We start from the raw sequence: 23,236 nt of genomic DNA, 5'->3' as shown, positions 1-23,236 counted from the left end.
ATCGAAATGTCCGTCTCCCTGGGCACAGTTCCTATAACTGGAGTCTGGAGGAAGGGCATAGAGGGAGGAGCCAGTTAACACCCTTTCAAAGTCTTAAAGTGCCCATGTCTCCTGCGGATCCCGTCTATACCCCATGGTTCTATGATGACCCCAGCATCCTCTACGGACTAAGAGAAAAGGATTTACCGGTAGGTATTAAAATCATATTTTTTTGTATGGGATGAGTCAGTCTCTGTCTTTCAGCTGAACCATACTGCTTGATGATCACTGGATCCCAGGTTTTCACCCACTTTTACGTCAGATATTCTGTCTCCATTGGTAAGTAATGAGGAAATTGGGTTAAGGATGCCGCACAGGACTAAGTGATGTATGGTAAATAACTATTTTGATGAAGTTTCCGAGAAAACCGACAGGCCAGACAAAAATCTGGAATTTGTCACCATCTACCAATTGAGGGAACTCCTATAGGTAGATAAATGGTGATTGTCGGTGGTGCTCCCGTAGGTCCAAATACATAGGTAGTAGAGAAAAAGAAAGACAAGAAAAAATGACCTTTGTTGGGAACACTCACTCTCGGAAACAATTATAAGCTTTAATGTGTGTAAGCAATAATGTAAAGATGAAGTGATTTAAAACGTAACTTTTAATAATATTTGAATAAAATATAAGTACACCAAAACATTTTTGTAAATAAATGTGGCTATAATAAATATAAACCACCAACTAAGCTAAGACTGCGAATATATTGATGAATGAATTAGGCATTGATTACAAACCCATCAGGCATTTGCCCGTTATTCTGCAAGGTTAGTGTAGTTGCTGATGTAGTGCCGTCAGAAACCTTCAACACCTGGTATTCCTTGGTGGTCACTTTGGAACACAAAGGAATACCAGGTGTTGCGGGTGGAGGGCCGCGGTGGCTGCGTGATGTCACACGCAGCCGCTGCGACCCAGACAGCGACAGATAGCTCCCTGCCAGTGCGCAGGAGCTGTGCAGGTAGGGAGCTACTCGTCAAGTACAAAACCATCGCCGCTGTGCAATGCTTTGTACTTGTGCTGGGAAGGGGGGGTAGGGCCAGACATGTGGGGCGGATTAGCCCTGTACTGGGCATGTCTGAGTAAGTGACAACATTTTGCACGGCTAAGATGAGGTCTGAATTAGGCCCATAGCTTTTAGAGTTTTGTTTGTACTTTTCCTGTTCCTAGCTATGGCCCTCATTCCGAGTTGATCGGTCGCAAGGCGAATGTAGCAGAGTTACACACGCTAAGCCGCCGCCTACTGGGAGTGTATCTTAGCTTCTTAAAATTGCGACCGATGTATTCGCAATATTGCGATTACTAACTACTTAGCAGTTTCAGAGTAGCTCCACACTTACTCTGCCTGTGCGATCATTTCAGTGCTTGTCGTTCCTGGTTGACGTCACAAACACACCCAGCGTTCGCCCAGGCACTCCCACCGTTTCTCCGGCCACTCCTGCGTTTTTTCCGGAAACGGTAGCGTTTTCAGCCACACGCCCCTGAAACGCCGTGTTTCCGCCCAGTAACACCCATTTCCTGTCAATCACATTACGATCGCCGGAGCGAAGAAAAAGCCGTGAGTAAAAATACTTTCTACATAGTAAAGTTACTTGGCGCAGTCGCAGTGCGAACTTTGCGCATGCGTACTAAGCGGATTTTCACTGCGATGCGATGAAAAAGAACGAGCGAACAACTCGGAATGAGGGCCTATGTTCATCTCTCTGCCTATGTTTATTTGGTTTGATCTGAATTATCTTCTGTTGCTGTGGATATGCTTCCTATTCCCTTTGCCTGCAGAAACAATTCCTCTGGGATGGGGGAGCAGATTGCTTTGTTCCTATTTGGTTCACTGCCCCACTTAGATGTACTAAGCCTTGGAGAATGATAAAGCGGGGATAGATAAAATACCAGCCAATCAGCTCCTAACTGCCATGTTACAGGCTGTGTCTGAAAAATAACAGGAGCTGACTGGTTGGTACTTGATCTCTCTCCACTTTACCACTTTCCAACTCTTGGTATATCTATCACACATACTCCTTCATACCCAATGTCACACACTTTCTCACGCACTGACACACACACTCACTCTCATACAGTCTGACAAGCACACTCCTGCAGGAAGTGGTAAGTCTGTGCTCCTATTGGTTGAGTGACAGTGGAGCTGTGTCAGAGGTGCACACACAGGATTTGTGAATGACAGCCCTCATTCCGAGTCGTTCGCTCGGTAATTTTCTTCGCATCGCAGCGTTTTTCTGCTTAGTACGCATGCGCAATGTTCGCACTGCGACTGCGCCAAGTAATTTTGCTATGAAGATAGTTTTTTTACTCACGGCTTTTTCTTCGCTCCGGCGATCGTAATGTGATTGACAGGAAATGGGTGTTACTGGGCGGAAACACAGCGTTTTATGGGCGTGTGGATAAAAACGCTACCGTTTCCGGAAAAAACGCGGGAGTGGCTGGAGAAACGGAGGAGTGTCTGGGCGAACGCTGGGTGTGTTTATGACGTCAAACCAGGAACGACAAGCACTGAACTGATCGCAGATGCCGAGTAAGTCTGAAGCTACTCTGAAACTGCTAAGTAGTTTGTAATCGCAATATTGCGAATACATCGTTCGCAATTTTAAGAAGCTAAGATTCACTCCCAGTAGGCGGCGGCTTAGCGTGTGTAACTCTGCTAAAATCGCCTTGCGAGCGAACAACTCGGAATGAGGGCCGACAAGTAGTCAGCATTTGGGGGTGGTAACTGGGCATGGTAAGAAAAACAGTGTGTTTCGACCATTTTCTGGCCATTCTCTAGTCAGCCACTGCAAAATCATCTGCAGCTGGAGAGGCCCAGGCATCTTAGGAGATCCACTCAGTCTGAGACAGAACAGAGCTGCTCAAAGGTTTGATGGACTGCCAATGCTACTGCTTCTGTACAGCACGTGAACAGCTGATGTGAGATGCCGGCAGTGGCTGTCCCTGTGCACAAGATGGAGGCTAAGCCATTAAAATATTTTCGCAAATCCCCTGCAAACAAAATTGCAGCTGCTCATGCAACTGTGTTATTTCTGAATTAGATCCTGGGCTAGATGCATCATTGCTTGGAGAGTGAAAAAATGGAGAAAGAAAAAGCACCAGCCAATCAGGTCCTGTCTGCCATGTCACAGGCTGTGTTTGAAAAATGACAGTTAGGAGCTGATTGGCTGGTACTTTTTCACTCTCCATTTTATCACTTTCCAAGCGATGATGTATCTGGCCCCCTCTCTCATACTTGTCTACTTTTTATTTCTCCTCTTCGGGAGAAGCTGCCCATGCGTTCATTATCTGTAGCAGTGATACTAACTGATGCCTGTTCAGCCAACTGCGTATGCGTGACCTTAGGTCATGTATGCGCACAGCCAAAGGTCACGTTTTGCAGCAGCAGAGGGTTTCACTTGGATCCCTCTGTTGCAACCGCGGACTTCCTTCTAATAAGAAGGAATGGGGCTTCAAAAAGCAGTACCATCTGATCAGGGGTGTTTCTAGAGAGGAGGGGACCCGTGTGCAGACTCCGTGTGTGGGCCCGCTCCTCTCCTGTAGCCGTCACCGCCACTGCTAGCGCTCTCAGCGCTAAGACTCTGGCACAGTGCCAGAGTCTACATCGCATGCGTAGGACTCCGAAAAATGGCCGCTGCATCATTTTTCCGGAGACCTGCGCATGCGCTGTAGACTCTGGCACTGTGCCAGAGTCTCTAGAGCTCAGTGCGCTAGCAGCGGTGGTGACGGCTACAGGAGAGGAGGGGGCCCGCACACAGTCGCCGATAGACGCCGGAAAGGTAAGTATAGAAGAAATGGGTGCAGTGTGTGCGGTGTGGGCCCCCTCTGGACTCAGGGGCCCCGTGTGCACCACACACACTGCACCCATTATAGATACGCCAGTGTATCTGATGATGGCATTGGTCAAACTGTAAGGGGCCCATTAGTGATGCTGAGTAGGCCCCTTGTGTAATCCATTACAAAAAGTTGATATTAATATTTATGTACTCATGCCATCACTAATGCAGAATAGCACAAAACGTTTATACAATCTTTTGAACCATATTCATTCTTAAAATCATCAACTATTTTGTTTACTAAGTGATGTCAGAAAACCACATTAGGAAATGAAAATAAATGTGAACAACTGTAGTGCCTATCTTTATCCATATGCTGCATAATAATGAATTTAAACTTACAAGAGCATCTATATATGAGGTGGCTTCATAAGGGTTTTGACGTAATAAACCTTTATCCACAGATCGCACGGAGCACCAGGAACCAGACTCGGCTGTAACTTTAAGATTCACCTTTTCTCCAGGATGGACCTGAGCTTCAGAGAAACTGACTTGCACCTGTGAAATATTGAGCATTAAGGAAAAGATAAAAGGAAGATCTGAAAAATAAAATGGAAGGCGCCCCTTCTCCCAGCCAAACCCCCCCACCCAGTGCAAGGAACCCACACCTACTTGCAGCAGGCTCCTCCCTATTTTGCTTTCAACTTTCTGTCATTTCTTCAGAAGGATGGCCCATGTGCAGAATGCAGCAAAGACTGGGGCAGATGTATTAACCTGGAGAAGGGATAAAGAAGTGATAAAGCAGTGATAAACGCAAGGTGATAACGCGCCAGCCAATCATTAAGGATTTGAAAAATGACAGTTAGGAGCTGACTGGCTGGTGCGGTATCACCTTGCACTTATCACTGCTTTATCACTTCTTTATCCCTGCTCCAGGCTTAATACATCTGCCCCATTGTGAGCTATGGATGCGATTTTAGGTTTAGATCTTGTCTGAAAATGTTGATTTTCATAATCCCCTGGGGAAAAAGTGCTCAGTTGTGAGCGGTCAGTGCAGCTGACTGGATGGCATTGTGCTGTGCTTACAACAATCCGCTCTGCAGTATTTACTTTTAAACATATTTAGTGCAAATAATTTTATCCACAGGGGAGCCATGAGGCCCTAACTAATATTTAACAACAAAACCAAATCAGAATACCATATCATCCATCCACAGGTGTGCTTTGTACATGTGCAGTGGTGTCTGCCCCTATTTATACCATTGGTTCTTTGTATCCTGAATTGGCATGACTGGGTGATGGGGCAGGTGTGGCCAATTGCTGACGGCATGGCCACACCCCTTCATCATAGAAATCCCAAAATAAACAACCATGTGCACCACCATACAGCGGCATTGCACATCGAGGAAGGGGGTAATCTTCCCCCTGTACAGCTGGTCTGCAAGCCCAGGTAATTAGCATCAGTTCCTATGTCTTGCACCCCTGCCTGTAGGTCAAAAGGACTTTCAGACCTAGAAAATATACTACTGTAGGTTTGCTAAGTATAGCTCTTGTGCACCACGGTATGCTCTCCTGACTGTGCAAAAGCTTGAACTGTTCCCCCTCACGGATAGATGAACAACTCAGAGTATTTTTTATTTTTGTCAGTTCACTATGCAAGTTACCCTGTATGGTCACTATGATACTTGTTCTCCTATATAGGCTGACCAAGGGCATCTTAACAGAGTAGGAGCCCCGTATCCAACCTCCTCCGTTGGGCCCCCCATCTCTGCAGCCGGTGCTAGGGATGGACATTGATGGCCGATGTTTGCTAACCATCAATGTTTTTCTTTTGATGTGAGTGGTTTTACCATTCGATGGTGGCATCCCAATGTTTGTCACAATCGAATGGTAATGATTTGATGGGGTACCCATTGTTTACTGTTTCTTTAATTTCTGAGAGCTGCACTGTCCCTGGCTCCTTCCTGGCTGCTGTGGGTCTGCATCAGGGGCATCTTGGGTTCGTTGGAGGCTGTCTCTGCAACTCTCTGTCTGTCTCAGACGTGACTGCTCTGATTTCTCCCCTCTCTAGTCTGCGACTAGGCAACAGGTCACAAAACTAGCTCTGACTGGCTCTCTGCAGCAGCAGCCAGCTAGCTAGCTACACAGCTCATGAGGCTATCATCGTTGTGAACTATTACTATTAAGCACCCTACACTGGGAGTCAGGATCGGAAGACACTGTCCTCCTGACTCCTACTAATCCCAGCATGTCACACTTCTGTGTGTGTTGTTGTGGTCCAGTCCGACTCTGTCAATGGTGATTGAGTGAATCGGTTGGATAGATCAGTCAGTGCTGCAGATAGTCACTGCTGTCACTCCCTTGTGTGACATCCTGCAGTGAGCTGCTCCACCTCTGGCTACTCCCACTGGTGACAGATGCTCTGTCCAACTCCGCCCTCTGCGGCCGCACTGCAGGAATACTGCACATGCGCCACTCCATATAACAGCATCAGTTACTATTCCAGGCCCCAGCCCCAATCCTGCCCCCTGTCAACCTTGCTGAAGGGGTTTGCGCATGCGCATAGCATATGAATAGTTTTTTCCTTCTAATTCTTTTGATGTGATGGTTAGTCACCATCGCATCGAAAGTTTTAATGATGGAAGCCCAGCCATCATTTGATGGTTGGCTTCCGATATCCATCCCTAGCCGGCGCCCATCAGCGTAATAGAGTCTGAGCACTAGAGGGTGCACAGATTCTATTGCACATGCGCAAATCTCTGGGGAAATGGTGTGGCGGGCATTTTTCCAGAGGTTTTCTCACTGTGCATGCGCAAATCTCCAGAAAAATGGCCGCAGCACCATTTACCTCAGATTTGAGGATTGATGCTACCACTAGCGGGGGACACCGGAGAGGTGAGTATTTAAAACGTGGGTGCAGGGTGTGTGGTGTGGGCCCCCCTGAACACCAGGGGCCTGTGTGCACCGCACACACTGTGTCACAACTGAGGGCTGGTGAAGGTAGCTGGAAGCCTCAGTTATGGGGGCTGATGGGTACTGGAATTTAGGAGGACTGAGTGGACTCCTAGACATATACGTCAGACAGTAGCAGTAAGTGCCCGAAGGCGTGACCACGACAACTGGAATATCTTTGAGGATATTTATTAAATAAAAAGTCATATAAGGTGCAATGAAATAAACAAAAGTCACAGGTGAGTATACCTGGGCTCCAGCAGCACTCAGGATAGATGGAATAATGACATGTGACTAGAGTCCATCATGGCTGCACCCATAGACAGGAACTGAAGGGGAATTAAGTACTGTGAAGCATGTGTAACAATGGCTGCGGAGGCCGCAGCAGCAGAGACACACGGAGGACGCACATCCAGGAGAGGACCACAGGTGCGGCGGCGACGGCCGTGATGGGGCCGAGAACGCTGCACCTCCGTGAGTACATATACCGACGCAGCCGCTGAAACCAGCGCTGCAAGCAAAAACCATAGCTAAAGCCTGGCCCTGGCCCGCTGAGCCAACCTCAGGAGACACCTAACGGGTAGAAAATGGTGTCTCAGTACCCGGATCGTGACAGCACCCCCCCCTTTAGGAGTGGCCCCAGGACACTTCTTTGGTTTACGTGGGTACCTGGAATGAAATTTTTGGACCAATTTAGGAGCGTAAACATCAGAAACATTCGTCCAAGAGCGTTCCTCAGGACCATAGCCCTTCCAATCTATCAAATACTGGAGATGACCATATCTGATACGGGAATCCAGTATCTGGGCGACCTCATACTCAACACCTCGTTGAGTTTGGACCTTGGGAGCAGAGGGTAACACGGAATGAAAACGATTCAAAATCACTGGTTTGAGGAACATGGAACGTCTTCGGGACTTTCAATAACGGAGGTAGTTGAAGTTTGTAAGCCACTGGGTTAACAACTTCTCAATTAAGAAAGGGCCGATGTAGCGGGGGGCGAATTTCATACTCGGAACCCTCAGTCGTAGATTCTTCGTGGATAGCCAAACACGGTCACCAACTTTTAGGGCAGGAATTGCCCTGCGCTTCCTATCTGCAAATCTCATATACCTGGAGGATGCTTTCAACAGAGCCGCACGAACATTCTTCTAGTTATTTGAAAACTGTCGAATCGTGATGTCAGCTGCAGGCACGGATGTTGCTGGAAGCTGCTGGAACTCAGGCACCATTGGATGAAACCCATAATTGGTGAGGAATGGCGTGGAGGAAGATGAAGAATGGTACTGATTGTTATGACAGAATTCGGCCCACGGGAGCAGTTGAACCCAATCATCCTGGGAGGAGGATACATAGAGATGGAGGAAGGCCTCCAAGTCTTGATTCACCCTCTCAGTCTGCCCATTGGTTTGAGGATGATAGGCTGTAGAGAACTTTAGCTTGACTTGGAGTGATTGACAAAGGCTTCGCCAGAACTTGGCCACAAACTGAACACCTCTATCAGAAATGATCTCCTCAGGGAGACCATGCAATCTGAAGATCTCTTGATTAAAGACTTGTGCCAACTTGGGAGCTGACGGAAGACCGGTGAGCGGGATGAAAGGTGCCATCTTGGTGAACCGGTCAACTACCACTCAGATGGTATTGAATTTATTACACATAGGGAGATCCGTGACAAAGTCCATCGAGAGATGAGTCCACGGACGATGAGGAATAGACAAAGGAACCAGTTGCCCAGCGGGAGACTGGCGGGGTACTTTGTGTTGGGCACATTTTGGGCAGGAGGCCACAAACTCAGTAATGTCCTTCTTTAGGGTCGGCCACCAGTATGATCTGGAAACAAATTCTAAGGTCTTGCGTATGCCCGCGTGCCCGGCAAAGTAAGAGGAATGTGCCCAATGCAAGAGCTTCTTTCTGAGAGCCAGATTCACTAAACTTTTCCCTGGCGGGGGCATAGAGTTTATCCTCACTGCGGAGAACGCCACTGGATTAATGATATAATGCTTGTCAGTAGATTCAGACTCATTTACTTGCTCCCAGGAGCGGGAAAGGGCATCGGCCTTACGATTTTGTGACCCAGGACAAAACTGCAACTTGAAATCAAATCTGGAAAATAAAAGTGCCCACCTGGCTTGACGAGGGTTAAGACATTGAGCGCCTTTAAGATACAGGAGTTTTTTGTGATCCGTCATAATAGTGATGGGATGAGAAGCTCCCTCCAACAGGTACCTCCATTCTTCCAAAACGAGCTTAATCGCCAAAAGTTCTTGATCGCCGATGGCGTAGTTATGCTCTGCAGGAGAGAATTTTCATGAGAAGAAGCCACAGGGATGTAGATGACCATCATTAGCTCTTTGAGACAGTACTGCCCCCACTCCAACAGAAGAGGCGTCCACCTCTAGGATGAAGGGCGAGCTGGTATCTGGCTGTTTCAAAACTGGAGCAGTGATGAATCTTTGTTTTAACAAATGAAATGCTTGGTAAGCTTCCTCTGGCCATTTGGAAGGATTGGCACCCTTTTTGGTAAGAGCCGTGATTGGCGCTACAATGGTGGAAAAGTCTCGAATAAATTTCCTGTAGTAATTGGCAAACCCCAGGAACCTTTGGATGCCCTTGAGGTTTACAGGAATCGGCCAATCTTGGATCGCTTGAAGTTTCTCGGGATACATCTCCAGACCGGAACTGGATACTACATACCCCAGGAACGGGATGGATTTAACTTTAAAGACGCACTTTTCCAGTTTGCAATATAGATGATTGGTATGGAGACGGGACAAGACCTCTTTCACCCTGAACCGATGTTCCTCCAAATCATTTGTGAAGATAAGTATATCATCGAGATAAACCACAACGTGACGGTAAAGAATGTCTCTGAAGATTTCATTCACGAAGTGTTGGAATACCGCTGGATCATTGCTGAGTCCTAAAGGCATGACGAGGTACTCGTAATGTCCGTCACGGGTGTTAAAGCGGTCTTCAACTCGTCACCCTTTCGGAATACGGATGAGATTATAAGCACCCCTCAGATCTAGCTTTGTGAAGATAGTGGCTCCACTGACACGGTCAAACAGCTCGGTGATAAGCGGCAGAGGGTATCAAATTTTCACTGTGATGTTATTCAGACCCCGGTAGTCAATACAAGGCCGCAGACCACCATCTTTCTTCTTCACAAAGAAGAAGCCTGCGCCAGCTGGAGAAGATGAAGGCCGAATGAAACCTTTAGCCAGGTTTTCCTTAACATACTCCTCCATGGAGTGGGTCTCAGGCAACGACAATGGATATGTGCGACCACGAGGAGGAGTTTTCCCTGGAATGAGATCGATAGGACAGTCCCATTCTCTATGAGGAGGAAGAATGTCGGCCGAAGACTTGCTGAATACATCAGTGAAATCTTGATATGGAGAAGGTGGAACATCAGGAGACTTAGAGGAGGATTTACAAACTGGAAGCACTTTCTGTAGACATGTCTTGGAACAGGAAGGACCCCATGCCAGGATATGGGTCGTCATCCAATCGACTTGGGGATTATGCAGACGAAGCCATGGGAGACCTAGAACCACAGGATGAGTGGCCCTTGGGATTACCAGGAAGGAAATCAACTCGGTGTGCAGGACCCCTACCTTCAGACGGATAGGTAGGGTCTTGGAGGTAATCACCGCATCAGAAATTCTACTGCCGTCCATGGCAGTTAAAGAAATTGGAGATAAAAGTCTCTCAGTGGGTAGAAACCACTGCTTAACGAACCTTTCAGTAATAAAGTTTCCGGCTGCTCCAAAATCCAATAAGGCAACAAGATTCTTGGTACGCTGAGCCATTTGAAGAGAAACTGAAAGGTTACAGTCGCTTGAAGGCGGAGAGGAATACATTACTCTTAGCTGACCCTCTCCTTGGCGGGCTAGGATTTGGAGTTTCCCGGACGCTCGGGACAGGCGTTAATGAGGTGGGAAGGTGCAGCACAGTACAGGCACAGGTGGTTGGACAAACGTCTTCTGTGCTCTGCTGGAGACAGTCGTGAATTACCTATCTGCATAGGTTCGTCTTTAGAAGGAGATGGCTGATGAGGAGGAGGAACAGAGAGGGTCTTATGAGCTGTTGATCTGCCTCGCTCCAAAGCCCTTTCGCGGAACCGTAGGTCAACTTTAGTGCAGAGCGATATGAGCTCGTTCAGTTTTGAGGGCAAGTCTCTAGTGGCGAGCTCATCTTTAATATGTTCAGACAACCCTTGCTAGAACGCTGCATAGAGGGCTTCCTCATTCCAGGATACTTCGGATGCCAACGTCTGAAATTGTACAATATACTGGCCGACAGTTCTTGTCCCTTGACGTAGCCGAAGGATCTCAAAAGAAGCTGACGATACTCGACCTGGCTCAACAAAAATTTGTCTGAATGTTGCCACGAAGTCAGAGTAGGATGACAGTAGGGTATCCGATCTTTCCCATAGGGGCGATGCCCAGTCAAGAGCGGAACCACTGAGTAGGGAGATGATATATGCCACCTTAGTGTGGTCTGTAGAAAAACTGCTGGGCTGCAACTCAAAGTGGATCTCGCACTGGTTTAGGAAACCCCTGCAGGCTTTTGGGGATCCATCATATTTGGTTGTCGGAAAGTGGAGACATGGAGGAGAAATGGGTATGGTGGGTGGGGATACCATCGGAGCAACTACTGTCGGCATACTGGGCGCTCCTGACCCACGGAGGGTAGCTTGAATTTTATCCAGTCGGGAAGAGAGGTCCTGGAGACATCGAATAACATGGCCCTGTGCAGCCTCCTGATGTTCGAGACGGGCTGCCAGTTCTTGCATGGGCCTGGTCCCTTGGACTTGGTCTCCAACCGGATCCATTCGGTCAGTGCTTACTGTCACAACTGAGGGCTGGTGAAAGTAGCTGGAAGCCTCAGTTATGGGGGCTGACGGGTATCGGAATTTAGGAGGACTGAGTGGACTCCTAGACATACGTCAGACAGTAGCAATAAGTGCCCGAAGGCGTGACCACGACAACTGGAATATCTTTGAGGATATTTATTAAATAAAAAGCCATATAAGGTGCAATGAAATAAACAAAAGTCACAGGTGAGTATAATACAGCTGGTTAGGACCAGTAATCCGGAATGAGTGTGAAAGTTCAGTATAACACTTGGGAGCCCAGGTGAGGTATAACGTGAAGTTGGGAATAGCAGGTGAACTGTAAATAATACTGGGGTGCTCAGTCAAATAATAAATGAAGCTGGGGTTCGTGGAAAAAGTGTAGGCAAAGCTGGGGTTTGCAGGAGAGCTGTAGAAGAAGCTGGGGTTCGCAGGAGAGCTGTAGAAGAAGCTGGGGTTCGCAGGAACACAAAGGGTAACTGGAGAGTGGCTACTGGAAAGCCGGAGCATAACCCTTTAGTTAGCACTTGGGTGCGGGAGCAAAGATGACAGGCTGCACCACAGGGCTTAACACTGGAGAGCTGGAACAACACCGCAAGGTGAAACCACCAGGGAGTCAGGCTGAACTGCAGGAGAAGTCCACAGTGAACTGCACATTGTATACACAGGATAGACAATGGAAGCACTGACAACCTTCTGGGAGTGGAGACAGGATATTTATATCAGATGAACAACAGGGATTGGCTGACCATAGGCCCTCATTCCGAGTTGTTCGCTCGCTAGCTGTTTTTAGCAGCTTTGCACACGCTAAGCCACCGCCTACTGGGAGTGAATCTTAGCTTTGCAGAATTGCGAACGAAAGATTAGCAGAACTGCGAAAATAAATTTCTTTGCAGTTTCTGAGTAGCTCGAGACTTACTCTGCCACTGCGATCAGTTCAGTCAGTTTCGTTCCTGGTTTGACGTCACAAACACACCCAGCATTCGCCCAGACACTCCCCCGTTTCTCCAGCCACTCCCGCTTTTTTCCCAGAAACGGCAGCGTTTTTTCGCACACACCCATAAAACGGCCAGTTTCCGCCCAGAAAGACCCACTTCCTGTCAATCACACTTCGATCACCAGAACGAAGAAATTTCTTCGTTAAGCCGTGAGTAAAATACCAAACTATTTTTGCAAATTTACTTGGCGCAGACGCACTGCGAACATTGCGCATGCACAGTTTGCGACTAATTGCCCCGTTGCGAAAAACATTAACGAGCGAACAACTCGGAATGAGGGCCATAATACCTGGGTTCCAGCAGCACTGAGGATAGGTGGAAAAATGACATGTGACTAGAGTCCATCATGGCTGCGCCCATAGACAGGAACTAAAGGGGAATTAAGTACTGTGAAGCATGTGTAACAATGGCTGCGGAGGCCGCAGCAGCAGAGACACACGGAGGACGCACATCCAGGAGAGGACCACAGGCGCGATGGCCGCGACGGGGCCGAGAGCGCTGCACCTCCGTGAGTACATATACCGAGGCGGCCGCTGAAACCAGCGCTGCGAGCAATAACCATAGCTAAAGCCCGGCCCTGGCCCTGGCCCACTGAGCCAACCTCAGGAGACACATAACGGGTAGAAAATGGTGTCTCAGTACCTGGATCGTGACACACTGCACTCATTATAGATATGCCACTGAGGCCGACCTGGAACAATGGCCCTCATTCCGAGTTGTTAGATCGTTAGCTGCTTTTAGCAGCATTGCACACGCTAGGCCGCCACCCTCTGGGAGTGAATCTTAGCTTAGCAGAATAGCGAACGAAAGATTCGCAGAATAGCGAAAATAAATTTCTTAGCAGTTTCTGAGTAGCTCCAGACCTACTCACAAATAGCGATCAGCTCAGGCCGTTTCGTTCCTGGTTTGACGTCACACACACGCCCAGCGTTCGGGCAGCCACTCCCCCGTTTCCCCAGACACTCCCGCGTTTTTCCCTGACACGCCTGCGTTTTTCCGCACACTCCCAGAAAACGGCCAGTTTCCGCCCAGAAACACCCACTTCCTGTCAATCACACTCCGATCACTTCAACGATGAAAATTCTTCGTTCGGACGTGAGTAAATCTACTAAGTTTTGAGCAAAAATACTTAGCGCATGCGCACTGCGTACCATGCGCATGCGCATTTTTGCCTTAATCGCTCCGTAGCGAAAATTGGCAACCAGTGAACAACTCGGAATGACCACCCAATAGCAGCTAGAAAGCTGCTGAACACCAGCAACTGCAATGTAAGTATATTGGTGGTCATTCCGAGTTGTTCGCTCGCTGCCGTTTTTAGCAGAATAGCGATCAGGCTAAAAATGGGCGATTCTGCGCATGCGTATGGGCCGCAGGGCGCACACGCTAAGTATTTTCACACAAAACTATGCAATTTTACACAGGTCCGAGCTACGCTTTTCAGTCGCTCTGCTGATCGGTGAGTGATTGACAGGAAGTGGGTGTTTCTGGGCGGAAACTGACCGTTTTCCAGGAGTGTGCTAAAAAACGCAGGCGTGCCAGGGAAAAACGCAGGAGTGGCTGGAGAAACGGGGGAGTGGCTGGACGAACGCAGGGCGTGTTTGTGACGTCAAACCAGGAACTAAACGGACTGAGGTGATCGCAATCTAGGAGTAGGTCTGGAGCTACTCAGAAACTGCAGGGAAATATTTAATAGCAGAACTGCTAACCTTTCGTTCGCAATTCTGCTAAGCTAAGATTCACTCCCAGAGGGCGGCGGCCTAGCATGTGCAATGCTGCTAAAAGCAGCTAGCGAGCTAACAACTCGGAATGAGGGCCATTGTTTTTATTTATATAGTTCCCCACAAAACCTTAACAGTCAGCTCCAACAACTCCCATAGGCAGTTTCAAAATCGTGGATCACTTTGGTGCATATCTGTTTAAAATACAGCAATTTACAGTATTACGAATAAAATATTAGCAGATATTACTTTCCAGATGAAATGAATTGAAAAGTGTGCCACTCTTAAAGACTAGATTCAAGTTTATTTAAAAGTACAATTGTCTTTTTAGAAATTTCCTTTCAAACATTCAAGGTTATATTTACAAATATGTGATTAAAGAAAATATTATATTCACTGACTATTGCAGAGGGAGAAATCTATCATTGCAATTTAACAAAAAAAGGGGATTTTTGTCCTAACCTGTAAAAGCCTTTCTTGGAGTCCATGGGGGAAACTCGGATATGTTGGGTATAGTGGAGCAGTGGAGACTGGGCACCAAACAGTTAACTTTGTTTTCCCAGCTGCATAGGCTCCCTCTCCCCTATACCCCAATCCCCATCTTTAGGACCAATTAGGTTATCAAGCCCAAGAACAGGGAGCAGGAGAAAAGGAGAAGGAACACCGGCACATACACAAGTCAGACACACCTTCTGCTGCCTAGAGAAGATCTGGAACAGACACACACCCCACTAGACAGGGATGTTGTGGTGAGCACCCATTGGTCCCCTTGGACTCTGAGAAAAGGATTTTATAGGTAAGGACCAAAAATTCCCTTTTCTCTTACATCCATGGGGGACACTGGGATGTGCTAGGATGTCCCAAAGCAGTATTCCTAAGGGGAGGGATGCTAGTGGGCTGCACTGAGAACCCCATACCCAATCAGTGGAGATGAAGGTGTCAAAGCAGTAGAAGTTGCTAATCATGTGGTCAAAGGACCATGTAGCCACCTTACAAAGCTGCTCGGCAGAGGCACCAAGCCGAGTTGCCCAAGAAGTTCCCACTAACTTGGTAGAATGAGCATGAACCGAGGCAGGGGCAGTTAGTTCAGCCAACAAGTAGGTCTGGCAAATAGTCAAGTGAAGCCAGTGGGCCAAAGTCTGTTTGGTAGCTGGCCAACCCCACTCATGAAAATAGTAAAGAACAAAGAGGGAATCTGATTTACAAAAGTCCTGTGTCCTGTCCACATAGATACAGAGGGCCCACAAAATTTCTAGGGAGACCTGCTCCAGAGAAGAATCTGGTACCTGAAAGGAAGAAACAACAATTTCTTGGTTGATATGAAAGCGTCAAACAACCTATAAAAGATAGTCCAGATGCGCCCGATGGACATCCTGATCAGGATGAAATATCAGAAAAGGTGAGCAATGAGATAACATGCTCAAGACTGATTTACCAGATGTACTATATCCAGTGGTTCAAAAGGAGAGGACTGGTGGGTCCTCAGCACCAAGGACAAGTCCCACTAAGCCAATCGGGGAATGAAAGTAGGCTTAATATTGAGGACCCCCTGCATAAAAGTTGGCATGTCCAGTAACAGAGCCACCTTCTGGAAAAGGACAGAGAGAGAGAGCTGATACCTGGACCTTAATGGAGGAAAGGCATAGTCCCAAAACCCAACACACTTGTACAAACTACAAGACTAGTGACAGACAAAAAGACTGGGGGTTCAAACCACTCACAGAACACCAAAAATAAGCTTTTCAGACTGGATAGTATATTGTAGCTGAAGAAGGCTTTCTGGCTAAAAATAGATGTCTCAAGAGCTACCCCATCAAAGCAAGATGGGCCAGGACTGGGTGAAGACATGGGCCCTGAGGCAGAAGATCCTGTCTTAGAGGGAGACACCATGGAAAGTCAAAGAAAAGACACAGAAAATCAGTTTATTTGCCCTGCATGGTCAATCTGGAGTGAAGAAAATCACAATGCTGCCCTCCAACTTTAGTTTGCAGAGAACCCGTGGTATCATTGAAATTGGAGGAAAAATGCAAAGGAGCGAAAAGTTCCAATGAACAATAAAGGTATCCATCAGAAGGGCTCCGGGTCTCTGGTGCCGGAGCACTATCGAGGCAGTTTGTGGTGGTGCCCTGAGGCCATAGTTTTCGATGTCCGGATGACCCCAGCAAAGGACCAGTAAATGAAACACGTCTGTGTGTACAGACCACTCACCTAAGTGAACGTATTGGAGGCTTATAAAGTTAATCTCCCAGTTCTGGATCCCTGGACTGTACACTGCTGAAAGAGCTGGAAGGAAACGCTCAGCCCACTGAAGAATACGGCTCACTTCCCTCATGGCGGCCCAACTATGATTGCTGCCTAGATGAATTATTTAGGCAACAGTAGTTGCATTGTCCAGCTGGACCTTGACAGGTCTGGGTAGGAGGAGAAGCTTGACAGAGTGCACTGTAGACTGCACAAAACTCCACAATGTTTATTGACAGCAGAGCCTGACAAACTGTCCAATGGCCCTGAAATATTTGCTGACAAGTTCCCACCCCACAGCCCTGAAGACTCACATTGATGGTGAGCAGAACCCAGTCCTGGATCCAGAAAGGGTGACCCTTGTCCAAGTGCAGGTGGTGAAGCCACCAAAGAAAGGAGTGACGCACCTCCCGAGACAGAATGATAGTTTGAGACTTAAGATGAAGAAGGGAGTGGTTTCACTGGGAAATAAGCTTTATCTGTAAAGGTTGGGAATGAAACTGGGCATACTCCACCATGTCGAGCTGGAGATTAACGTTCCCTGTACCTGCATGCAGGAGTGAATCGACACTCAGCCACAATGAAGGAAGGTGCATATTAAAAAGTCACAGAAAAGGTTGTATTCTTGAGGCACTTTAAAAAGTTTAACCTTCCTCAAGAGTTGCTGACATTTTTTTACTCTGCAATAATTGAGTCTGTGTTACGTACCTCAATTATAGTTTGGTTTGGCTCAGGTAGCAAATGAGACGAGTTTAGGCTTTAAAGGGTAGTGAGGACAGTGGAAAGGATCATTGGGGTAAGTCTCCCACTCGTCCAGGAGTTGTATCTGTCCCTGGTGAGGAAACTTGTAAGGAACATCAAAAGGGGTCAGTTGCATCCTGGTTGTGATTTGTTTCAATTACTTCCGTCAGGCAGCCGCTACAGAGCACTGCAAGCAAAGACATCTCAATATCTCAAAAGCTTCTTCCAACAAGCTGTTCACTTGATGAATACCTGAAGTGTTGGACTTGATCAGTACTATATTATTGATTAAATTTATGATATTCTTTAATGGTTTTTAATGGCTGGTATTATGTATGTATTGTATTATGTATTCTAAATTGTATGTAAGGTGCTTATGTATGTGAGTATTGGGTGTAGCAGCAGACCAGGGTAAATTCCCAATATATGGGAGTATATCTGGCAAATAGAGTTGATTTTGATTCTGAATCTTAGTCTGTAGAAATAGCAGCATGTCCCTGGGAAGAAACCCTCACTATACAGTAAGTAAGGCTCCCATGGATAGCATCTCTGGCGTAATGGTGGATATTTGCAAACTGATCATCCACCCATGGTACTGGAGGAGGTCCAAAGAGAGGCAGCGGTGGTCCTAAAGGACATTCAGAGATTGAACCAGAAGATGGAGGTTGTTCAAATATGGTATAATGGGGACCCCCTTGCACCTGAGATCCACCGTCATTACTACCATGACTTTTGTGGAAACACATAGAGCTGTGGAAAGACCAAATGGCAATGTTCGAAATTGGAAGTTATCCACCAATACCACAAACTTGACAACGTGCTGGTTATTGTCCTATATCGGAATATTTAAGTAGGCACCCTGGATATCTAAGAAGACCATAAAAATCCCCAATTCCAGTGCCAGGATGATGGAGACTTGATTTGGAACTTGGGAACCTGGAGAAACTGGTTGAGCAACTTCAGGTTAAAGATAGGGTGGAAGGAGCCATCCATAAGAACTAAAAACAGGATGGTGTAAAAACCCATACAGTACCTGTCTGAGAAGGGGGAACTCGGACAATAACGTTGGAGGCTAGAAGAGACCAAATGGATTTCCTTAGACTACCTTTCTGGGATCCGCCATAAGGTGTGTGGAAAATAATTTAATTGGAGTACTCGCCCTGAAGATCAGAGTATAACGTTAGGACACAACGCCCCTTACCCAGGTGTCAGAAGTTATTGTCATCCAGGAGTCTAAGAAAAGCAGAAGGCGGTCTCTTGCACTGGGGGTTCCTAGGTGGGAGCATGCCCCATCATGTGGCAGGCTCATTGGCCAGCTTGGTAACAGGATGGTAGCTCAACCAGGATTGTCTACTTTTGAACGTAGAGCACTTAGTGGAGGAACCCTGGGATCTGGAATAAGATTGACTTTATGCCTTTGACTTGCAGTCAAAAGAAACAAAAGGAAAAAACCTGTCTAGTTAGGGGATGCAGAAGGGAGGAAGGCAGTCTGAGAAGCCACCACTATAGCCACGTTCTTATCGAGCTCAGGACACAACTTCTCCAGAGTAAGTTAGAGCTTCAAGAGCCTTTTGGAGTTTAAATCCACATACCAAGTACAAAGACAGAGGGCTTTTCTGGCTGCAACTGCTGATGCAAAGACTTTGGAAGAAAGGATACCAGAGTCAAGGGCAGCTTCACCGAGATAGACACATGCTTCTTAGATATGATCAATCATGAATAATACTGTAACTCTGTTCTGAGGGCATCAGAGTGGAGACCATCCTCTACAGAATCTTCTCAATGCCCCAAGGCTTTGGCCACTCAGGCAGATGTAAGTGTCAGAAACGAGGATGCACTGGCAAAAATAGACTTGAGGAAATTTTTCTGCTTTCTATCCATAGTGTGCTTGAGAGAGGCCACATTTGGAATAGGGAGGGAAGTAGACTTAAACAAATGAGCAATATGCACGTCCTCTGGAAGCGGATACTCCCACTTAGCATCTAAATGAGGATAAAAGGTAGATATGGGCTTGGAAACTAAGAAGTGCTTGTTGGGGTGCACCTAAGCTTCTGCTAGGTGATCCCCTAGTTGAGCAAAAGAGGGAAACATGGCTGTCTCCTTTTTACACTTAAAGAAAGGGGTATCTGACATGGAACTGGGTCAGAATCTTTTATCAGGATAGCGGACTTCACAGCTTTGTTCAATGCATCCACTTCAGCCTGAACCTTAGAGTCATCTGGAAAAAAAGAGGTTTCCAACTCCAAAGTTAGAGATAGGTTATCCTCCTGACGTGAGGAATCATCTGACTCAGGGTCATAACCAGAAAAGGGCTGTCTCATCTTGCAGACGTGTGCTTAGATGGCTGGTCAAGCATGTGCTGGAGTGAGCGAGACTCCTTCACAAGGCCCTGCACCAACTGAGACAAATGCTGCACCCATGCTGGTTCTGTTAGTATGGTCTGTCAATCCCCAGGAGTTGAGAGGGCATCTCTTGTGGTCTGATAGTGTGTCTGTGAATTCCCAGGTGTCGAGAAGGCACCTAATCCTGTGGTACATAGCCTGGAGAGGGGATGCACCAAGGGTTGGGGGAGGACACAGGGAAAGCTGTCCTCCCTAGTCTGGCAGACCCCAGAAATATGACTACTAAGTAAAATAGTGCCCCATTGCAGAGAAAAGACCTGGCCCTCTGATGTGCTGGTCTTGGCTGGGCTCCATGGGGTGCATGGAGCCAGCCAGGAACACTGACCCTGTTGCTAACAATCCAGCTGCCAGGACAGGGGAGTCCATGGAGCGGCGGTGGAGATGTCTGTGACATTGACTCGCCACCGGCTCAATGGTATAAAAATTGATTATAAAGAAAACAAATACAGACTTATTATTAGCCCCTAAAAAAAGTGCCAAGTTCTTGGGCACTAAACTAAAACTGTCCCTTTAGGCTGGGAGTAGGGTATAGTGGAGTCTGTGCCACTGTAGAAAAGAAAGTCAACTGTTTGGTTCCCCGTCTCCACTGCTCCACTATACCCAGCATATCCCAGTGTCCCTTATAGATGTAAGAGAAAAAACCTGTGCCAATGCAACTGATTGCTTATCTCCTTGGTGATATTGGCTTGCCTCTGTCAGAAGAGACTAACCTCCTTAGAGCCACTCCATATCCCCTCTACAAGTGTGTGACTAAGATTTGTCGGGTCACATACATGCACTGGTCTGTTAGCTTACACTTGGGCTTCCAGTTGCATATTCTTCAAAAACATTTAAAGAAATATAAACAAAAATAAATAAATAAAATAAATCTGCTTCCCCAAGCAATGCTGGAGCCAGACAGCGAACACTATCTCTGGCATTGCCTGGTGATAGCTATGGGGCTTCTTAAATAGGAAGAAGCCCTTTCTCCGATGAACAGGCCAATATGCCTAATTTAAGTGTCTTTTCCCTATAATGAGTAAACCCCTTAATTTTTCCTACTTCAATAATTTTCGGCTTCCATGTGACTGTAACTCCCCTTTGAAGCATTCTGGTATTATCTGTGCTTAGTTTACTCACCTTGTTCTTGGAGCATTCTGAAACAACATATCTTACTGTATTGGCAATAGTTTCTCCACTGGGCAATACAGAGAAAACAAAGACATTGAAATACGGGATTATTTCAGCATCTACGTGTACGTTTATAGTGAATGACCCACGCAGAGCTGGAAACAAAACAAAATATATGAATTAGAAACAATCTTGATTTGACTGTACTGTTACATTATATGAATAAACATACTTACAATATGTAAGACATATTGTTGTGGATTTGTTTGAATAGGCACTAACATAACTGAATACCATGCACACAGGTGGTCATTCCGAGATGATCGCTCGCTAGCTACTTTTTGCAGCGCTGTGATCAGATAGCCGCCTATAGTGGAGTGTATTTTCGCATTGCAAGTGTGTGAAAGCTTGTGCAGCCGAGTGTAAAAAAAGTTTTGTGCAGTTTCTGAGTAGGTTTGAACTTACTCAGCCGCTGTGATCACTTCAGCCTGTTCGGGCCCGGAATTGACGTCAGACACTCGCCCCACAAACGCTTGGACATGCCTGCGTTTGTCCAAACACTCACAGAAAACGGTCAGTTGCCACCCACAAACGCCTTCTTCCTGTCAATCTCCTTGCGATCAGCTGTGAAAATGGATTCTTCGTTAAATCCATCGCTCAGCAACGATCCGCTTTGTACCCCTATGATGCGTATGTGCATTAATGTGCATGCGCAGTTTTGACCTGATTGCACCACAGCGAAAAAACCTAGCGTGCGATCAGGTCGGAATGACCCCCATGGAGACAGACTGAGGCCTCTAACTTGCATCTCTTGGTCCAAGAGATTCTTCAGATAAGACTATTTTTATCTATTTTTATGTACAGGCATTTTTTATTATTGTCATTGTGTGAATTAAAGTGTATGCTGACGCATAGAAGATTGCAATAAGGAGTATGCAATACATGTGATTCATCCAGTGGTTCTATACCACCATATATGGCACATCTTCATTACTGTTCCAGCATACCGTTACTAACCATTGTCTGCTGATCTACATCATTCATCTTCCCAGTTGTAAACTGGAGTGTTGTTTGTAGGTTATTTTATTGTATTATATATACGGGTATCCTTTTCTGATTTGGACACAAATCCTCTTTATACCACATTCCTGCACTTAACTTAAGAGCTCGTTGTTTTTCAGTTACAATACCCTTTATTAAATAACACATTTCAATATACCGTCATACCCAGGATTAAAACCTATAACCTGTTGAATTCTAATCAAACACCCTACTCATTGAGCTATTTGATACTGCATAAAAACTATGAACACTATATGAAGCTACTGGTACTTTGTAAAAAAAAAAAAAAAAAATCAACATTGCAATTGAGCTGATCTATGTAAGGGGGGCACACACGGAAAGATCTGTGCTTAAATTCTAAGTAATCTGACTAGATTGATTAGAAATTAAGCACGGACCTCTCCATGTGTAGGGTGCCGGCGACAGATATGCGTGACCCCACGCGTCGCTATCGCCAGTGCTGGATTGGCCTTGGTGAAATGAGCCCCCCCCGACTCTCCCTCCCCCCCTCGCTCATTACACATCGCGCTGTGTGCTGAACGGGAGAGAGATGTGTGCTCAGCGGTATGTGCTAGATCGCTCAACACACATCTCTCCCCATGTGTACAGGCCTGTAGTGTGCAGCCACACATCCAATCTCTTCCAGCCACACACTACATGGATCTGCTCAGCTGCAATGCTGATCATTTTTTCACAGGGTGGGCTTCAAATAGTTAGAATTCTCTATCTTAGAATTATCTACCTTTCTGTGCAAAGGCAGATAGCTCAATGAGTAGATTGCCTGACTGCAATGCCACAGGCAATGAATTCACATCTTGAAATGGGTTCAGCATCTTGAAATGTAATAAAGGACAGTGTGACTGAATTAGACAGAAATCTCAAGTTGAGTTCATGAATGTTGTATAGGTATCAGCGATAGAAGGGGTCAGGGTAGGAGACAGGGACAGTAAGGAGATGCTGGCCTTCAAAGAGGGGGAAAACTGCAAGTGATAGTAAATAAAACAGATAAATGACAAGTGCCGCTAACAGCACCCCCTACCCTACAGCACTATGTGCGGTGCCTCCTCCTAGTTACGGCCCTGGTCCACGCACATTGGCCACAATGCACGTACACTGGCTGTCATATTGTGATGGCATCCCGGAAGGATGTGACTGCAATATTATTGACAGCAGCAGGTGTCGGGTGGGCGGCGCTGGGGGGCATTTCGGGAAAAATGTAGGTGTGCCCAGAGCATTATTGGGGTAGCTGTGTGAGATCAAAGGCAGCCACTCCGATAAAAAATGGCGGCGATGTGCCTTCCTTCACAGCTAGGCTGCGCAGGCAGGGGGCTACTGTTAT

General features: G+C 46.7%; 1 protein-coding gene across 2 annotated transcripts in view; it reads right to left on the bottom strand.

Moving 5' to 3' along the window:
* LOC135056667 (alpha-2-macroglobulin-like) overlaps positions 1-23,236 on the bottom strand; it is a 502,865-nt gene that overhangs the window by 216,949 nt on the left and 262,680 nt on the right. For both annotated transcript variants that reach the window (XM_063962110.1, XM_063962111.1), the window contains 2 exons: positions 20,845-20,990; positions 4,215-4,370 (listed from right to left, as the gene is read on the bottom strand). In XM_063962110.1, the coding sequence (XP_063818180.1) occupies positions 4,215-4,370; positions 20,845-20,990 (302 nt within the window). The remainder of the gene's footprint in view (positions 1-4,214; positions 4,371-20,844; positions 20,991-23,236) is intronic.

The sequence above is a fragment of the Pseudophryne corroboree genome, chromosome 3 (genome assembly GCF_028390025.1).
Source record: "Pseudophryne corroboree isolate aPseCor3 chromosome 3, aPseCor3.hap2, whole genome shotgun sequence".
Classification (NCBI taxonomy): Eukaryota; Metazoa; Chordata; class Amphibia; order Anura; family Myobatrachidae; genus Pseudophryne; species Pseudophryne corroboree.
This window is presented reverse-complemented; position numbering and strand designations above follow the sequence as displayed.